General features: G+C 41.3%; 2 protein-coding genes across 18 annotated transcripts in view; one reads left to right on the top strand and one right to left on the bottom strand.

The window, feature by feature from the left end:
* Positions 1–20,037, bottom strand: part of LOC105494914 (aspartate and glycine-rich protein-like) — a 266,293-nt gene that overhangs the window by 62,733 nt on the left and 183,523 nt on the right. The window lies entirely within an intron of this gene.
* Positions 1–20,037, top strand: part of LOC105494943 (coiled-coil domain containing 60) — a 205,267-nt gene that overhangs the window by 83,410 nt on the left and 101,820 nt on the right. For all 5 annotated transcript variants that reach the window (XM_071070981.1, XM_071070982.1, XM_011764013.2 and 2 more), the window contains one exon: positions 5,799–5,878. In XM_071070981.1, the coding sequence (XP_070927082.1) occupies positions 5,799–5,878 (80 nt within the window). The remainder of the gene's footprint in view (positions 1–5,798; positions 5,879–20,037) is intronic.

The following is a 20,037-nucleotide window of genomic DNA, read 5'->3' as shown; positions in this document are numbered from 1 at the left end:
GAATTTCAATGGCAAAACTTGCAATTACTTTTGCACCAACACAACATAATACAATGTTAATTAGTGTCAAAACAAGATTAAAATATTAAATGTGAGATTGTATTACAAATACGTTACCTGGGTAGGGAGATACATGAATGAGTGTCAGTAAGGAGTATAAAGATCTAACAATGTGGGAGGTAGAGCAGGTAAGTTTTGATGGGAGGGGAGGTGATCTACAAAGATCTGAAGAAATTTGGAGAAGTAGGAGGGTTCTGAATACCCTGGAATCGTGATTTTTAATGTTTTTTTGGGGGGTGAGGGGCATGACCACAATTCTGGATATGCATTTTAGCCACGGAAAACTCTGGGAACCTCAGGGTTAAGATCAAAAGGAGTATCCAAAGTTATCATCTGTAAAGGGATCCTTGATTAAATTAAGGGGAGGAGGACCTGCTTTATAGTCCCAAAGTGGCCTGGGGCCAAGGCATTTGCATAAGTTGTACCCATAATCACTTGCTTTCACTCTCATTTCCATTTCCTGCTCCCACAGGGGGCTGATCCTTGCAAACTACATTTCCCAGGTGCCCTTGCAGCTGGCTTCCAAGTAGGTTCAGCCAATAGGAAGCACCATCAGGAACTGAAGGGTGAGAGTTAAGCAGAAGCCAGGGCATTTTCATCCCTTCTCTCATTCGGCTTATGGTGGCACCTCTAGCTAAAACTACATCTCCTCCATCAGTCTTGCTTATGCCAAGTGGCCCTATTCCAGGGCTTCTGAAGGCCACCTTTTCCCTTAATTCCTCCAGCCCTGGAGATGGTAGAGGTTTCCTTTCGCTAATCTCTAGCTTGCCTCACCATTCCCTATGTGACTTTTGAGCTCTTCCAACACCTTTGTAACTGCTCCCCTGTATTAACTTCCCTCTGTTGAACTACCTGTCATGAGTTCTGATTTCCTGCCTAGACCCTGCCTGATCCAGTATGTTAAAATAAACTATTAGCTTACATCATTCCAGACTCTTAGATGACTCAATCTAAGTTGGCATTAAACATTTCTACTTTGCCTGCCTTGAGAGAATTAGTCAAAACTGCTTTACAAACATGAAAAATGCAATTATTTTATTAAAATTAATCTACGTGAATTGTAGAAAAAATAGGAAAAAAGATAACCAAAACAAAAAATTATTGTTTAATTGCCTATAATTCAAATGCCCTGAGATAACATCTCTATAAACAATTTACTGCATTTACTTCCAGCTTGTTATATTAGTACATACATGCCTTGTCATATGTCAATATTTTAAAACCTAATTTGTATTAGATCACATACATTTCTGGAAATTTCTATAGATCCTATAAGTATAAATCTTAGAGCTTCTCTATGATCGACTATCTTTATATTTTGTAGCATGCATTTTCATCTGAAATTACATTCCATTACCACCTTTCCACATTAGTAAATAAACAGCCATAGCAGCACTAAGTGGAAGCACCAAGACTCAAATGCATTCACATACCACTGTCTGGATAGACCATGACTTATCCCCACAATGGCTATTGTGGGACATTTAGGTATTTTTCACTATTATTCACACTGCTGTGATAAATATCCTCAGGGATAAATCTTTTCATCCTGGAGACATAATTTCCTTGGCTGGGGCAAGAGGATATGTATTTCTAAAGCTTGTCACACTTATGTCTAAATTGCCCTCTAGAAAGGTTGTAGAGAGAGTGATTTTTGAATGTTTTATAAACTTTTAAATCTACTATTTAACTTGTTTATTTAACTTATTAACTTATTAACTTTTAATTTAACTTATTATTTTTCATTTAATATCAAATGATATTTGTAAATGTCCTGAGAACTAGTTATTTCTGCTGGCTTATTATAATTTTAATTAAACAAAACTATAATTATAAAGTTATAATCGTAAACTTACATTTATAATTATAAAATTATACTTTGACAAATTTCCTGAGAATCCATTGAAATGCTGACATAGTTGTGAGTGTTGGGGGGGGGGGTGCATCTCATGCTGCTAAAGTCGGCGTCAAGTTGAGGACACAATTCAGTACCAATCCCAGTCGATACAAATCCACTCTTACACAATGATGTGAATTCCTGGTGCCCAGGCAACTATCATTAGGTGACATTTGAAAAACAAATGCTTCCATACTAGACATTATCATAGTTGTTTCATGAAGAAGGTGAAATTTGAGATGTTTAGGAGAGTGGTAAAGACATGACCGTGGCATAAAACAGGGTTTCAATCATGTGTTTTCAAATTATCTGGCAGGAAAATTTCTGATGTGCTTATTTTTCCTTCATTTATAAATATGCTTAGTTCATGCATCTTTTTGGAAAGTTACTTTGGGCCTGCGGGAAATATATAATGAGGTTCTCCAGAATAAGTGGGATTAGAAAGACAGGCAACCTCATTTTCAAATATTTGATCTCAACATGGCCAATCTCATTGCTTTCACTGTAAAATATACCAGAATTGGGGTCATCTGATCTTGATACCTCAAAAGCAGTGTTGGGAAAGGAAGAACAATCAGTTAAAAGAAGTCTCAGTCTCTTAGCTGTTTTGCTACTCCTAAGAGAGGGACGCATTTCAGATAGAATTCTGTGGCTGCAGGTAACAGAAAACCTAATTTAAGCTGTTATAAATAATAAAGGAAATGTTCATGGAAAGTCAAGATTCCAATGAAGCTTGATCATTTCAACAAGGCACCATGGGATGAGTTTTTCTCTGACTCTCTTCTCTGCTTTTCTTCCACATCATCTTTGCCCAAGGCTGGCTACCCTCATGGGCACAAAATGGCTGTGAGCAACTCCCAGGGGCTATCTGCTTCCCCATTTCTAGTCAGTGAGGAAAGAGAACATCTCTGCCTGTGCTTCCCAGAAGCCCCTAGAAAATGCTTGCATCTCATTTGCCCAAACTGGGTCACATGACCATCTGTAAACCAACAGGTTGACAAGGGATGGTTTGTGCTGTTTGGCTTCAGTCATTCAGGGCCTCCCCTGCTGCTGGTACCATGAGCATCTCCCAAGATGCAAGTGCCGAGTGAAGGAAAGGCAAAGGGCCTAACCAGGGAACTAACTGGTATCAACAAGGAGAGTGAACAGATGTTGGATGTGTGAGACAAACGAATGTTCATTATGCAAAAGCTTGGGAAAGTACTCCTGGAGTTCCTTACATGCCTCGTTAGAGGGTGGTCTCTCCACCCGCTTCACCCACTCCTCAAGATGAACACTGATAGGTCTACCATCAATTTCCAGCCAAGAGTTGAGGCCACCTGGTATACTGAGATGAGCAAGATATAGTACCTGTAATTCATTACTAATATTAACCAAAGAGACAAAGGTTGTAAATGATTTCATTGTTTCCTATCCAGTTGACCTGATTCAAGGCTATTCAGATGTTTTATTTTGTTTTGCATCCTTTATATTTTCCTGTGTGTGTGTGTGTGTGTGTGTGTGTGTGTGTGCGTGTGTGTGTGTGACTGGGTTTTGCTCCATCACCCAGACTGGACTGCAGTGGCGCTATCTCCGGTCACAGTAACTTTGACCTCCTGGGCCCAAGCAATCCTCCTACCTCAGCTTCCTGAGCAGCTGGGATTACAGGCATGCACCACCACATGCTTAGCTAATTTTTTTGTATTTTTTGTAGAGACAGGGTTTTGTCATGTTGCCTAGTCTGGCCTCAAATTCCTGAGTTCAAGCCATCCTCCCACCTCAGCCTCCCAAAATCCTAGGATTACAGGCATGAGCCACCGTGCCTGGCCCCACTTTCTCAAGTGGGCAAGTAATAGCTACAGTTACAAATATTCTGTGGAATTGCCATAGACTCTTCACCCTTCATCTGTGCTGCCTTACATGGGAACATGTATTGGCCAACCCAGGAGAAAAATGGAATCAAGCAGGCCAGAAGTAGTTCCTTCCTCCACTTCATCTCCCACTCTGTCTCCCATCCAACTCTTCCACAAACGTCATTCAACTTTGAAACAACTATGCTTCTCAACTTTCACTTTACACTTCAAAACCCCAGAGCAGTAGGCACCATAGCCCAATTTCACTGATGGTGGCTGCAGAGAAAACACTTTGCCTCCTCCCACACATAGATATTGGGATTTCTGTTAGTGAGCAGCCACCCTGTTCTCACCCTGCCTTCAAAAAACACTCTCAGTACAGTACTACCAACCAGTCTTTGTCAAATTTCACTTTGCCATTTACTTTTTAAATCTTTTCTCTCTCATTATGTAATTAATTAATATTTATTGCAAAGTTATAGGAAATGCACATCAGCTAAGAAAAAGAAATAAAACCTGCCATAATCTCATCCCCAGAGAAAATCACTGCATTTTGGAGCTATGTCATTTCATATCTTCAATATGTGTATATCCACATAGATCATTTTTCAAAAACCAAAATAGAATCATGCTATAAATATTACTTTGTAACATGTCTTTTGGCTCAAATAAATCAAACATCTTTATATATCAATAAATATACTTACATTATGTTGCCATTATACTTAATTGCTGCATCGTATTCCATTGTGTAGATGCACCATAATTATTTAACCTGTCTTCTATTGTGAGATGTAAAGTTGTTTTCCAATAGTTTGCTATTACAAGCAGCATGCTGGTGAACAATTTTGTTGATGAACCTCTATACCCATGAAAGGATATTTCCTTAGGATTCTTGACAGCAGAATTGTTGGATCCAAGGACATGCTCATTTCTAAAGCATCTGGTATGCATTGATGAATAGCCCTTCTGAAATATCAGCACAAAGTATTTACCAGCTTTATCTGAGAACGTCTATTTTCCCATAATTTCTTAGTATTTTTTTATGTAAAAAAAAATCCTAAGATGCAGGAAAATTTCAAGACAAGATAATCCAGGTAATATTCTGATTATTGTTTCTCCAAACTGTGGGTTAAGAAAAATGACTTTTTCACTAAAATATAATTTGCCAAGTATGATAGCTTGAACCTGTAATCCTAGTCTTACTTGGGAGACTGAAGCAAGAGGATCACTTGGGCCAAGGAGCTCGAGGCTGCAGTGAGCTGCACTCTAGCCTCAGTGACAGTGTGATCCTGTCTCTAAAAAAAAAAAAAAATAATAATAGTATAATATAGTTAATTTATCTCTCTTCTTTATATTGAGCATGTATCAACTTCTGAGTAATGTGAGGTTTCCCCTGGGTATAGTCAAGGCAAATTAATAGGGAGAAAGAAAAAACCTGCAAGCAATTATCTGGATAATTCATTCATAAACCTCTGCTATGAGGGCAGGAAGAGAGGGGGAGTACATTTGCATCTTTACATTGACAAGATTCAGCTCTCCAAATCAGATGCAACACCACCAATAATAATTATTTTTAATGCCTAATTGTTTGCTTTAAAGTGTAATGCTAATAGTAGTAGCTTCCATTTATCTAATGCTAGCTATCAGTGAGGAATTTAGCAATTAATTTAATCCTCAAAACACAGTAGGAGTTATTTCCCCATTCTACTGAAGAAATTGAAGCCCAAATTCTTCAGAGAGGTTAAGTAATTTGTTCAAGGTCACACAGCTGGTCACCAGACAAAACCAGGGTCAGAGCTCAGGTCCACCTGTCTCCAAAGCCCTTACCATGTCCACTTTGTCACACAGCAGGCCCCTCTTTGGTGTCAAGGTAGACTCTGTGCTGCCCAGGACCCCTTAAACCTAGCCATACATCTCCAATAAACCCATGAGCCTCCTGTGCCTGTCTCCATTTGGAACCGTTGTACTAACACTCCTTTTACTTTCACCCCTTGTCTTCTCATCAGGTCCCAGACAAGCCAATGAAGAGCATCAAGTATATGGACAAGGAAATAATAAACCTCAAAAAGGACCTTATACGAAGCCGGTGAGTGAGCCCAGCAGGGAATGATCCATAGACAACCCAACAGGCACGAGCAGGCTATGGGGTGTTGCCTACAAGTCCTTGCCCAGTCCCAGCATCCCCCAATCCTGAACACTGAGCAGAAGACTTACAGGAGGGTAACCCTGGGAGGAGCAGAGGGCAGGATCACTTTGTCAGTTGGACTTCCCAGGGAGTACCCATGCCATGCCAGCCTCCAGCCACCTGCCTAGAATTCCCTCTGCTTTTCTTCCTGGACCTGAATCCAACTCAAGAAAGTTCCCCAAGCTCCCGAAAACCTTCCCTTTTCACTCCAGACCTACATGATGATACCATGAAGTCAGAGTCATTCTCAAATTCTGGTCCTGCTACCTGCTGGCTGCGATGCTGGGGGAGTTATTTGAACTCTCTGGGCCTCTCTTTCCCTATCTGTAAAATGAGAATAATAGGAGGTTGTTAGAAGAACCAAGGGAAATAAAGCAGATAAAGTGCCCCTCATATGGCCTTGAATACAAGGCTGTTCCTATCTTTCCTCACTCCCCATTCCTTCCCTCCCTGATGATTGAGGCCCAGGACCATGTTTTGATCATCTCTGTGTGGTGAGATGGAAGTTTTCTTTCCTTTCCCTTAATGCTTTCCTGAGACCTGGAACATCCCAAGATAGGGTCCTAAAATGAAACTTTTGGCAAAGCAACTCAAGACAGAGTAAGAGATGAAGACTCTATTAGCACAAAACACATAAGACATATGCTGAGAGGGGTAATCTAGGCAGTAGGGAAGTTCTGTTTATCTTAGACATCTCCCACTCTGAGCCAGATGCAGTGAGAGGCAGAGTGAGATACCCTCTCCCTTCACCTCCATCTTCTGAAAGCCACCCTTCTTCACCGCTACCGGAATCTCCACCCTGCCCCATCCAGCAGCACACCTTGATGGAACTGATGACTGAGCCCAAGAGGACTCCTGGAAGGCGGGGGAAGGGAAAGGAGTTAAAGGACCTAGGGGAGAGGTGAAGAGAGGGTCCCAGAGGGCCATCTTCCCACTGACTGCGGGGGGTAGCTGTGTCGGCTATCTGAGGGTCTCTAGACACTGTCTAGTGAAACATAATTTGAGTCTTGTGTGTAATTTTAAGCTTCTGAGTAGCCACACTAGAAAAAGTAAATAGAAACAGGTGAAAGTAATTCTAATAATATTGTTAACTCAATACCTCCAAAATACTATTATTTGACATGTAATCAGTATTAAAATGTATTGAGGAGATGCTTTTCATTATGTTTTCTAACACATGATGAAAAGTGATGAAGGGATGAAAAATAATGAATGATGAAAAATCTGGGATGCATTTCATACTTAGAACACATGTCAATTTGGACCAGTCATATTTCAAGTACCCAATAATTGTTATGGACTAAATTGTGCCCCTGCCCCCCACCACACACACACACACACACACACACACACACACACACACACATTAATATGTTGAAGCCCTAAGCCCCAGTGTAATTTTTTTGGAGATATGACCATTAAAGAAACAAGTAAGGCTAAAGGAAGTCAAAGGGTGGGACCTTACTTAATCCAATGTGATTGGTGTCCTTGTGAAAGAGGAAGTGACATCAGGCATGAGCACACAGAGAAAAGGTCACATGAGGACACAGCAGGAAGGCAGCCATCCACAAGCCTAGGAGAGAGGCCTCAGGAGAAACCAACCCTGCCGGCACCTGCACCTTCAGCTTCCAGCCTCTAGAACTGTGAGAAAATAAATGTCTGTTGTTTAAGCCGCTCAGGGTGTGGTATTCTGTGAGGGCAGCTCCAACAGACTAATACATAAGAGTCAATGCTGGGATGTTCCTGCAGAGAATGATCCAGCTCAAAGAGGCCAGCAGGGCATAGTCTCAGATTCCGTTGCAGAGCTGAGCTCAGAGGCAGGATTTGAACTTGGATCTCCAAATTTAGGGCTGAGAGCCACAAGGATCCTCTGTTAGTTTCAGACATACTGGCCTCTGCGTAACTGCCCAGGGGATTCACCTTATCTGAATTTGTAATTGCCCAGTGGGTTCACCTTGCCTGCTGCCTAGACAGAGCTGATTTATCAAGACAGGGGAATTGCAATAGAGAAAGAGTAATTCACACAGAGCCAGCTGTGTGGGAGACCAAAGTTTTATTATTACTCAAATCAGTCTCCCTGAGCATTTGGGGGTCAGAGTTTTTAAGGATAATCTGGAGGCCAGTGAGTCGGGAGTGCTGATTGGTAGGGTCAGAGATGAAATCATAGGGAATTGAAGCTATCCTCTTGTGCTAAGTCAGTTCTTGGGTGGGGACCACAAGATTAGATGAGCCAGTTTATCCATCTGGGTGGTACCAGCTGATCCATCAAGTACGGGATCTGCAAAATATCTCAAGCGCTGATCTTAGAAGCAGTTGAGGGAAGGTCAGAATCTTGTAGCCTCCAGCTGCATGACTCCTAAACCATAATTTCTAGTCTTGTGGCTAATTTGTTAGTCCTGCAAAGGCAATCTAGTCCCCAGGCAAAAAGGAGGTTTGTTTTGAGACACGGCCGTTATCGTCTTTTTTGAGACAGAGTCTCGCTCTCTCGCCCAGGCTGGAGTGCAGTGGCACAATCTTAGCTCACTGCAACCTCTGCCTCCCAGGTTCACGCCATTCTCCTGCCTCAGCCTCCTGAGTAGCTGGGACTACAGGTGCCTGCCACCGCGCCCAGCTAATTTTTTTGTATTTTTAGTAGAGATGGGGTTTCACCGTGTTAGCCAGAATGGTCTCTATCTCCTGACCTCATGATCCGCCCGCCTCGGCCTCCCAAAGTGCTAGGATTACAGGTGTGAGCCACCGCGCCCGGCCCTTTGTTTTTAAATCATAAACTAAGTTCCTCCATAGTTCAGCTTATGCCCAGGAATGAACAAGGACAGGTTGGAGGTTAGAAGCAAGATGGAGTTGGTTAAGTCAGATGTCTTTCATTGTCTGTTACAATTTTGCAATGACAGTTTCATCTACAATGCTTGAACCCAAGTTAGAGGACTTTTGAGACTGATGCCTTGGGAACCTTGGAGCCCCAGGGACTGGTGACACATAGGATCAAGAAGCCAAGAAATATCTGAGTAGTGACAGCAGCGGTAGCAGGCAGCTGAGAAAGAAGATGGCACGGCGGGGGATGAGCCTCCCAAAAGGGAATTGCACTCTGTTCCACAGCTTTGCCCGGAGGATGTTCCAGGCTTCACAAAGAATAGTGCAGCAGGGACGCTGGATCAGAAGAGAGGTTCCAAATACAGAATTTCATGGGCACCAGTCAGTCATAACAGACTCTGGCCATACCCAACCAATATGACCATGTTAGTTCTTACTAGCTGAATATTATCAGCCACCAGGTAGATGAGGCCAACCAAGAGCCGCAGCTGCAAAGATATATCAGAATATCTAGAGCCTGAGGAATGAGGGTCTCCACAAGAATCTGTACACTGTAGACAAATGGCTGTTGATGAGATAGATGCCAGTAGATGCCTTGACCTAGACTCAACTCAGCCTAAGAAGGGTGACAAAGTAGTGGTGTGCCAGCTTGTAACTAGAGCCCAATGCTAAATTTTCAGTGGAAAATTATTGAACCAATTATTAAACACAGCTATTGTTAAAGATTAATTATATAAATGTATATCTATAATTGCAAACCAGTTGTTAAACACAGCTATTATTAGAAATTAATGATATGAATTTACAATTAAATACAATTAAATACATTCTATTAAAGCACAGGTAATAAATACTTAGAACTCATCCCTTCCTAATTGTTTTATACAGTTTGCTAATAGCTATGCTCTAGAGGCTATCAATGGTTGTAGTATCTATGTGGTGGAAAGAGTATATAAGGAGTGCTACCACCAATCTCTTCCCAGCTCTGTGTTCACTGACGTCACCACTTTGGTAGGTCGAAAGCAACTGGTGGGAATATTTGCACCATGTTGACAATATTTGCACTGTGGAAATCAACAAGCACTACAAATCAGGGCTCACTTCCCCCGACAGAGAGCCAATTGTTAAACATTCACCAGCACACCACTGGGCACTTGCCCCAAGAATGACAAAGGTTCCAACTCCCACTAACCCAGTAGAATAGAGGGGATTCATTATTAATAAAAGGTGATACAGGCAGCAGTTGTTGTGCCACTCTTCAGTTGGCCAGCTCAGTCTGTCACTCCCAACAGACACATTAAATGTTAAAGCTGAGATTTAACACTCTCCTTGGACACGCTTAGCCTGTCCTACTGCTGGACACAAAGGAGAATGGGGAAAAGGCCAGACAGAAAAGCCACAAGCAAGCAAGAAAGAAACGACAATGAGATGTTCCATCTGGCCACACTTCTGGATCCCATGGACATTAAGGAAGGAATCAGGATTCCCCTTCAGAAGGAAACACCATGTTTTCAAAGTGAAGTCATCTCTCCAAGTGGTGCAAACTCCCTGTCCCCATATCCCAGTATTAAATGAGGCAAATTGTTAACAAAGATGATGTTGACTTTTCCATCCATTGTTTCTTAACTTTGTTTCCCCTCCTGTTAGAGACTAGCCCATCTTAAGCCAAGCTACTTTACTGTCTCCTGGATTTTTATTTAATATTTTAGCCCTCTTGTAATTCAATGGCACTATCCCTGGTTTCATGGCCAATTTAATCTGATGCTAAAAAGAATAAGATTCTAACTGCTTTCCTCCTCGCCTGTTCCATCAGATGTTCAGTGGCACTAAGCAGCACGCTATGCACAAACTTGCCGAATTTCTCGCGGAAGTTGACAATCAAGGCCTCTTTGTATGTGCCCAGTTCTTGGTTGACTCTTGAAGCCCGATGACATACCTTCCTGCAAAGGTGCCAGCGCTTTTCATTGTGAATGTTTTAAGGAAAATAAACATCTCTGCAATGAAAACAACTGAAATGTTGAACATGAAGCCATGATTAACTCTTGGCAAAATTTAGTTAGGTCCAGGCAATTGCATATAAACAGTGATGAATTATCCACTCTCCCCTACCCCCAGCAGGGTCCAGGTGATGCATGTGTTTGCGAGGTCTGAGACTTTGCTTTCCAGCTGTGTTTGGTAGACAGCTGAAGCAAAGTAATCAGAAATAACAAAGGTGGAATTTGGAGGCGAGAAAGAAGCTATTCTTTTTTATTTTAATTGGGTTAGGCACTTCTTCTTGGTACCTCTTTAGCCCTCTGCGCTCATTCATTTTTTTCCAACAAATATTTATTGAGTATGAGGTATCACCAGGTGTACACCAGGCATTTCTGTATATATTGGAGATGAACAAAACAGACAAGACTCTTGTCTTTGATGAATAAGAGATGATGACTTGCATTATAATGAGGTAAAAATGACAATCAAATTAACACGTAAATAAGCAGAATTTGAAGGTGGGGATCTAAAACCAGGTGATGTTTAAATAGTGGTGATGAAGAAGCTGATGCTTTAGCTACAGCTGTCAGAGAAGAGTTGTTTATAAAGGTAACCCTGGGCCCAATACCTGAATGGTGAGAATGAACCATCCCAATAAAGACATAGCACGGTGAAAGGTGGTGTATTTCGGAGAACAAGAAATGAATGGGTACCAAAGTCAGAACAAGCTGAAAATGCTGGAAGAACTGAGGTGAGCTGGGTGGCCAGAGCAGAGTGAGAGAGGATAAGAGAGACAAGAGATAAAATTGAAGAGCTGGTTAAGGGCTAGCCCACACACTGCCTTGTAGGCTGCAATGAAAAGTGTGGGTTTTAGTGTAAGTGCCACAAGAACCATAGGAGCATTCTGAGCAAGTGATGGATATAATCTGATTTTTAAAAGAGCATCCCATCCACTGCATAGAGGCTATGGTGAAAGATGACAATGGCTTCAATCAGGGAAACGGCAGTGAACTGGGGAGAAGTGGATGGATTCAGGATTCCTTTGGAGGTAGAGCCACAAGACTGGCTAACGGATTGGATGTGGGAGCCTAAGGAAAAGGCTGCACTGTGCATTCACATTCTACAGTGACCTGTTTCCATCTCTCACGCTAGCATGTGAGAGATCTCACAGTATGCACTATGTCATGTCCACTGTCATGGTTCCAAGAAAGTGTTTATTGATGGGATGAATTAATTATCTTGTCCATCTCTAGAATTTATCGGTTAAAATAAAGGGGAAGGCTTATTAACTTAGTAGGGAAAGTGAATAAGTAAAGTGGCTTATAAATTAATTTGTGGGTAAATCAAGAGATAAGATAGCTAGCTCATTGCTTTAGGCCTTCCAGGTGAGCCTGATAACTTCTCCCTTTTCCACTGCCATTCAAACAGGAGTGTCCACTTTGACTTACTGATGACTGGTCTAGGCTGGAAGGAAGAGGTAGTAATGTTGCCCTACAAAAGAATTAACCTGTCCGGCAAATCCCAGGGTCTAGCTCAGTGCTTGGCATAGAGTGGGCACTAAATAAATATTCTGAAGTTTGTATTTACATATCATCTTATAATCTTCCCCAAGGCAGGCAGGAAAAGTTTTGTTGATTAATTTCTCAAATGAGAAAACTAAGACTCAGAGAAGTTCAGATATCTACTCAAAGTCATTGTATCGGTCAGCTATTGCTGCATAACAAACTACCCCCAAAACTCAGTAACTTAAAACAATGAGCATTTATTAGTGATTGTGAGGCTATGGTTCCACTGGGAGGTTCTCCAGCCTCAGATGGGCTCCCTTGTGCACCTGTAATTAGCTGAGGGTCAGGGAGGTGGTTTTGCTGATCTTGGCTGGATTCTCTCATATGTTTGGAAGTCAGCTGGCTCTAGGTAGGCCTAGGATAGTCTTGGGCAGAACAACATGGTATCTTGCTCTCAAGTAGGTCAGCCAGGACTTGTGGTCCTAAGAAAGAATGAAAGTATGTGAGACCTCTTGAGCTTTAAGTTAGGAACTGGCAAAACATCACTTTTGCCATATTCTTGTGGCCAAAGCAAGTCACAAATCCAGAGCAAGTTAAAGGTGGAAAAATAGATTCTACTTCTCAATGGAAACAGCTTCAAAGTCACACTACAAATGGTGGAGATTTGGGGCCATTTTTTCAGACTACCACAATCATACAGCTAATTCTGCACTGGCCTTGGAGACATGAGCTAGCATCATTAGATAATCTGTACAAATCAGAGTCTCACTCTTCGGAATGTAAAGTGGAAAACATGTCATTTAAGCAGACAGCAGTGGGCACAGAGGTTGAAACACTAAGAGAAAGGGAGGCCAGAGGGGCCATGGTGAGCTGTTTGGAGCCAGAGGTTCCAGGGAATAATGACTATAGGTGATCAGATGCTTTAAACTGAGAAAAGATGGAGAAGAAGCCAACTAGGAAATTAGAGAACACAGCAAGCAAAGAGAAGCAAGCAAATCCCCTTAAGTGATGCCAATACTTTTAACTGCATTACTCAGGTCCCTGAAGCTATCTTCTATAGAAAATCTCCAGTTCTTCTCTCTGTGAATTTCTGATCTTGGATTTCCATGAGACCTTTCATATCCCTTATGACCCCAATAAGTACTCTTAAAATAATCACCTCTCCAGTAGGCTAGTTTGCCAACCAAAGAGCCCAATAAAAATGATTTCCTTATTCATAAAGTGCAGAGAAATCAAGAGGACATGTGGCACTTTTGTCATCCCACCACCCCTATTTCTTGGGCTTCTTTTTGCATTAATGGTGTTTCATAGTGTTAATGATGGTCACTTCGAGATATGGTTTGTGTCTTGGCTGGCAGGTAGGGCGAGCTTCTCCTTTCTTAGAAATAAGAAGGGATAAAACTAATAATTGCATTGAAACAATGCAAGTTCGATGACAGTTAGGTGGCACATGTATCCCCACTTCTCTCTTCTGTGCCCAGGGCAGACATCACTAATGGATCACAGCACTCTTTTATTCGAACCCAGATTTTCTAAAAACCTTCTCAGCCTAGCATTCCAGGCAGCTACCACCATGGAACAGAATGGTTACATGGGATTTAATTTGTTTGTCATCTCTAAATTAGAAATCTCAAAAGAAAACTTTGAGATATATATATATATAATGGCATCTTATTAACTCAAATTGAGGGTTGGGGTATGAGGGACCAGCAGGAGGAACAGACCTCACCCAAATCCCTTTATGAATGAGGCTCCCTTTAAGTGAATTTAAGTAGTTGGAAAAATTATTGTTGATCTCAGGCATTTACTGACTGCTCTCAGTCGCTTCTGCATCTCATCGTTCAACACTCAGGATCCCCACACCCATAGCCAGTAACCCAGAACTTCGTTTAGAAGTTCAACCCTGGTTCTTCCCACCATTCCCTCCCCCAGACTTGAGACCTTGCCTCAAAGCCCCAGGATTGTTTAAGATCATGGATTTATATGTTGTTCAATACCTTGAATGCAGGCATAGTTAAGGTTTCTGAAATGTATCTTGTGAATCACTCAAAGAAGACCTTAGTCCCCATGAGTCACATCTCCCTCACACCCTGCAGACAGCAAGTGGCCATTAACGAGTCACTAGTTTGTCCCATAAGGACAAACACTTGACCTCATGTTCTTAGCCCAGAACTGGTCAACACAACTGCACAGCCCATGGGTACGTTGCTGCTATGGGTTGGAGGGACCTGTCTCAAGTTAATTGCAGTTTTATCATCTTGGATGTGACCCAGAGGCCCTACCCATTTTTCTCTGTTTCTGGTATCTTTATGTATCTTTGACACCTGTAGTTAACCATAGTTTTAGGGTGAGGTGTTTTTTTTCTCTGCTTTTCTTACACTATTCTCTCCTGAGGGTAAATAGCTTTTTTTCCCCCTTTCCTTGTGTCAAAGTCTGCCATGGAAGACCCCAATAAAAGAGAATTTAACTAGAGGACCATGCTTTCAAATTTAACCATCAAAAATATGGTGAACTTCTGAACCTTTTGTTACACAGGGCTTTGCACAAAACTTTGTATTCCAAAATTCTTTTCCAGATGGCAAGCAATGTGCTCAGTTTTATAGCAAGGCTTTGCAGGCTCACAGAGCATAGTCAGAAGTCTTCTGGCATTGGAATCAGCTGTGGGCTGAAATCCTACCAGTTATTAGCTGGGTGGCTGTACACAAATGAATTCACTTCTCTAGACCTCAGTTACTTTATCTATGGTATGGGTGAGAGAGATCACGAGATCTATTCCACACTGCTGTTGGGACTTTTGAGAACAATACGGATGAGGAATATATGACTAGACCAATAAAAGGAAGTCACTGTCTTTTTATGCTAGCTGTCTTGAAAGTATCTGAAAATATTCATGGGTGGCAACAAAAAACATGAGCTATGCAGACAGAGAGACCCAACCAGACTCCTGTCAGCTGGGTGACTTTGGGCTGGTCATTTCACCTCTCTGAGCCTCAATTTCTCCTCTTGGGATGGGACTGTGCCTTCCTACAGGGATTTTTGTGTATGAATAAGGACAGAATGAGATGATGTACATAAAAACCCCCGTTCTGCTTCCCTTTCTTAGATCCTACAATACCTGGAGAACAGAGATGAGGCCAAGGAATTCAGAGCCCAGTAGCCCCACCTATCTTTAATTAACTAGAGGACATCACTCTGGCATCTTCTGCTCTCTAGGCTTCCATGGTCCTGGACCGTGAGAATACATACTCCTCATCATCGAAGATGCAGGATGAGATCTTACTCTGTAGAGGACAAACAGTATATACATCCCACTTCTGGGCAAAAAAAGAAAAAAAAGAGTTAGTTCAGTCCCTGCATTGCCCTAGGAAACTCTTAGGTACATGGGTCTTTAGGTGAATTTATTCTGTTGATCAAACTTGTGTGTGTGTGTGCACATGCATGCACATACATGTGAGAGAGAGAGAGAGTGAAAGACTGTTATCCAAAGTGGACTCCACATTATATGTAACTCCCCTAGACGTGGAGGGGAGAAGGGGGTACCCAGATCAGAATTTGATTCATTTACATCCTTAATTTACCAATGGGAGAGTCCAGATCAGCTACAGTCAGAAAGGAAATGTCAGGAGACAAAATGCTCACAGCGAATGGCAATTATCCCTCTTCTATCATTTTTATTATCATTGCAACAATGCTGACCTCTGTTCTCCCAAGTCATGAACAGAGAGAGCCAATTATTTAAAGAGACCAACTAGATTTTAGCTCCATAAGCAAACAGATCATCTTGCGCAAAGTTTCCCAGTGTATACTGAGCAGGGCACCCATCCTACAAAATGCACCATGAAGAAAAGTGTTCTGTAGTCACAGAAGTTTAAGAAATGTTGTGAACTGCACCCCCATCCCAGAGATTCTTAGTGCACAGTGATATTGTCAAGCTCAGTAAAGTCCAATAGTAAAGAAACCTACTTAAATATAGGTAGTCCAGCACTTCCTAGTCATTAAGGCATGACTTCCATTTCTGGCCATATAGCTAACTAGACACCTTGGATGATTCTCCCAGTGACGGAAAAATAACTAGAGGAACATGGATTCTTAGTGCACAGTGATATTGTCAAGCTCAGTAAAGTCCAATAGTAAAGAAACCTACTTAAATGTAGGTAGTCCAGCACTTCCTAGTCATTAAGGCATGACTTCCATTTCTGGCCATATAGCCAACTAGACACCTTGGATGATTCTCCCAGTGAGGGAAAAATAACTAGAGGAACATGGATGAAGCTGGAAGCCATCATTCTCTGCAAACTAACACAGAAACAGAAAACCAAACACCACATGTTCTCACTCGTAAGTGGGAGTTGAACAATGAGAACACATGGACACAGGTAGGGGAACATCACACACTAGGGCCTGTTGGGGGGTGGGGGCTGGGGGATGGAGAACATTAGGACAATACCTAATGCATGCAGGACTGAAAACCTAGATGGCATGATGGGTTGATAGGTGCAGCAAACCACCATGGCACGTGTATACCTATGTAACAAACCTGCACATTCTGCACATGTATCCCAGAACTTAAAGTAAAATTAAAATAAAAAATAAAATCTGTATATAAAATCCATTGACATTTAGTATGTGTTGTAGGATGGGTTCCCAGAGAAACAGCATCTGAGATGCAAGTTTGTGTGCAGGGGTTTACCGGGAAGTAGTCTCAGGATCGACACCTGTGAGGGAGTGGGGATGCAGAGTGGGGCGGAAGGAGAAGGTGAACTGTGATGGAGCCACAAAGAGACCTTGGCCAATCCCAAGGGCAGCTCTGAAGCTAGGACTGCCCTTTAGAGGTGTACCACACTGAGACACAGCAATGAAAAAGCTGCCTAATTTCTCTGATCTCCAAAGTGGAGATTGCAAAGTACTCTCTCTCCCAAGGCTGTGATGAGGATTAAATAAGCTAATACATGCAAAGCACTTGGAACAATGCCTGACACACGGTAAGCACTTGGTAAATGGTGGGTGCATGTATTACATCATTCATGTTCCCTGAGTGGCTGCAACTATTTTACAATACGATCATGATCTCATTAATTTCTCCCTGACCCCAGCTACAGGCAGAGCTCAGCACCAGATTCAGTGTGTTCACCAGATATCCCATATTCCGAAACTTGGAGGTCCATGTTTTAGGGACAGCTGGAGCAAACATGATATGGGGCGGGGGGAGTCAGGATGTTTATAAGCGGAGGCTGTGCAAATGCAGCTGTTCATCCAGGATTTCCATATTTAATTTTAAATCTCTTCCTGTTGGGATTGTTGAACAAGCCATTACACTAATGGATGTAACCACAGGCTTGCACGGTAAAGCACCAGTTCACCACTTAGAGTGGACACTACATGCAATAAGCTCTATAATTTTTTTGAACTTTTAATTGAAATGTAATGCAGGAAAGCCCGCAAATCATTCAGCATCCAGCCCAATAAATTTTCCTGAAACAAACACACCCATGTAACCCACATCAGCATCAGAAGGAATATTACCAAAGCCTCCCAGGCAACCTCCTCATATCCCCTTCCAGTCTCTAACACCCCAAAGAAAATCACTCTCCTGACTTCTAACATTTAGATTTGTTCCTCTTGTCTTGAGCTTTAAGTCAATGGAATTATCCAGTTAGCACTGTTATTGTACCTGGTTTCTTTCAGTCAATATTGTCTTTCTGAGATTTATCCATATTGTCTCTATTACTTGGAGTCTGTTCTCTCTCAGTGTCTGCGTAGTACATATTGCATGAGTAAAGCACAATTTATCCATTCTAGTATTGATGGACATTTGAGTCATTTCCACTTTAAAGCCATTATGAATAAAGCTGCTATGAACATTCTTATACTTTTTTTTTTTTACTGAACATATGTATATACTTCTTTTCAGAATATACCTAAAAGTGAAATAATTGGCTCATAGAGTTTGCATATGCTCAGCTTTAGAAGATACTGCCAGATTCCCAAGCCCAGTTTTTTTTAAAAGTTTAAAATGTACAAATAATACAATCTGGAAAAGCTAGAAAATAACAATTAATATGTATAAATAAGTAATAAAACTATCCATAATTACCCCATGCACGAATAGCCCCTATTTTGGCATCTCAACTTTCAGTAATTTTTCTATGCATTCATGGATCCACGTGTATTTTTTACAGAAAAAAAAAATTCTGTATAGACTACCTGCTTTTTTATTTAGCAAAAGATTATGAGCACCTTTCACAACCTCAATAAATGTACAGCTGTGTGTGACTTCATTTCTTTCAACTTTTTAGTATAAAAATGCTCAAATACCTATGAAGGCAGACAGAATAATATAACAAATGGGCCAGGTGCGGTGGCTCATGCCTGTAATCCCAGCACTTTGGGAGGCAGAGGCAGGTGGATCGCTTGAGCCCAGAAGTTCGAGACCAGCCTGGACAACATGACAAAACCACATCTCTATGAAAAAGAATAATATAACAAACTCCTATGCACCCATTGCTCAGATCAACAATCATATCATAACCAACCTGATTTCATTTATGCATTATCCTCTCTCCCATTATTCTGAAGCATTAAATCATTTTATCTATAAATGTTTAAAACTATTTAGAGAAGATAAGGACTGTTTAAAACTATAACCACAATAACATTATTATATCTTTAAAAATTATTTACTATCCAATATCCATGCAAACATAATAACTATCTTTGCATGGATGCATTCTATTTCATTGTAAGAATGTAGCATTATTTATCTAACCAGTTTAAATTTTAAAGCATGCAGCTTTAAGACTCTCAATACTTAACTGAAGTTATCTAAATTTACACATGCTTCCGTTGCTGACAACTTCATAAATGCCTGGAACAAAATAAACTTTTCCCATAAGAAATGAAAGAAAAGCCAGAAATATGGTGTAAAGAGGTTGAAAGTACTTCAGACACGACTTTTTGCTCTTCTGACTTTAGCGTAGTCATCAGCAGCAAATCAGCAGTTTACGGAAAGCAAAATGAAAAGAGACAGTGTTCATGAAAGTAACTCTCCCCTGAAATTTACTGTCAATGTCCAGCTGAGCCACACAGATAGTGTCAACGTGCGACAGGAATATCACTTTCTACCTGTAGGATTCTTTATGTAAAGTCTTTGTCCTACTCAGTAACATCCTAGGCTCAGCCTTTTCTTTAATACCAGCACCTCCATTAATGATTGTTCTGATGGTTTTTACTCAATTGAGCTAATTGCCAATGTCTCCAATCTATTTGCCTTTTTCAATGCAGGTGGAAACTTCTATTTTTCCTGAAAAGACTAGCCTTTGAATACTTCTTTGCCTGGGTCTTCTCTGTCATATTAACTGCTTTTTGCAGTCATGATTTTGCTTAAAAGTAAAATAAAATAAAGTTGTATTAAAAAGCCAGAAGTCTCACAAGCTCACCAAGCTAACCTCAGAACACTTGTATAGTTCTCAGGAGTACGAACTGGGATGCTAGATGGGAAATGGCCTTGCAGCCCACTGTGGGGAAAGGGACGCGTCTGTCACTTTTCCAACCCACAACCCATAAGAGTTCAAAGTCCTGATAATAATAATAATAATAAAATAGCAGGCAGTTTAAACCCGTTGTTCCCAAATTAATGCTTACAAATATATTTCAACAGGTATTAATTTCCTCACGGCTCTATTCCAAAGTGCATGAAAACAAAACCTGTCTTTAAAACCAGCTTCCCAATCACCTACCTGATCTAACGTATTCACGGGCAATAGAGCAAAT

Source organism: Macaca nemestrina, chromosome 10, assembly GCF_043159975.1.
Source record: "Macaca nemestrina isolate mMacNem1 chromosome 10, mMacNem.hap1, whole genome shotgun sequence".
Taxonomy (NCBI): Eukaryota; Metazoa; Chordata; class Mammalia; order Primates; family Cercopithecidae; genus Macaca; species Macaca nemestrina.
Note: the sequence above shows the minus strand (reverse complement) of the source record. Positions and strands in the feature narration are given on the sequence as shown.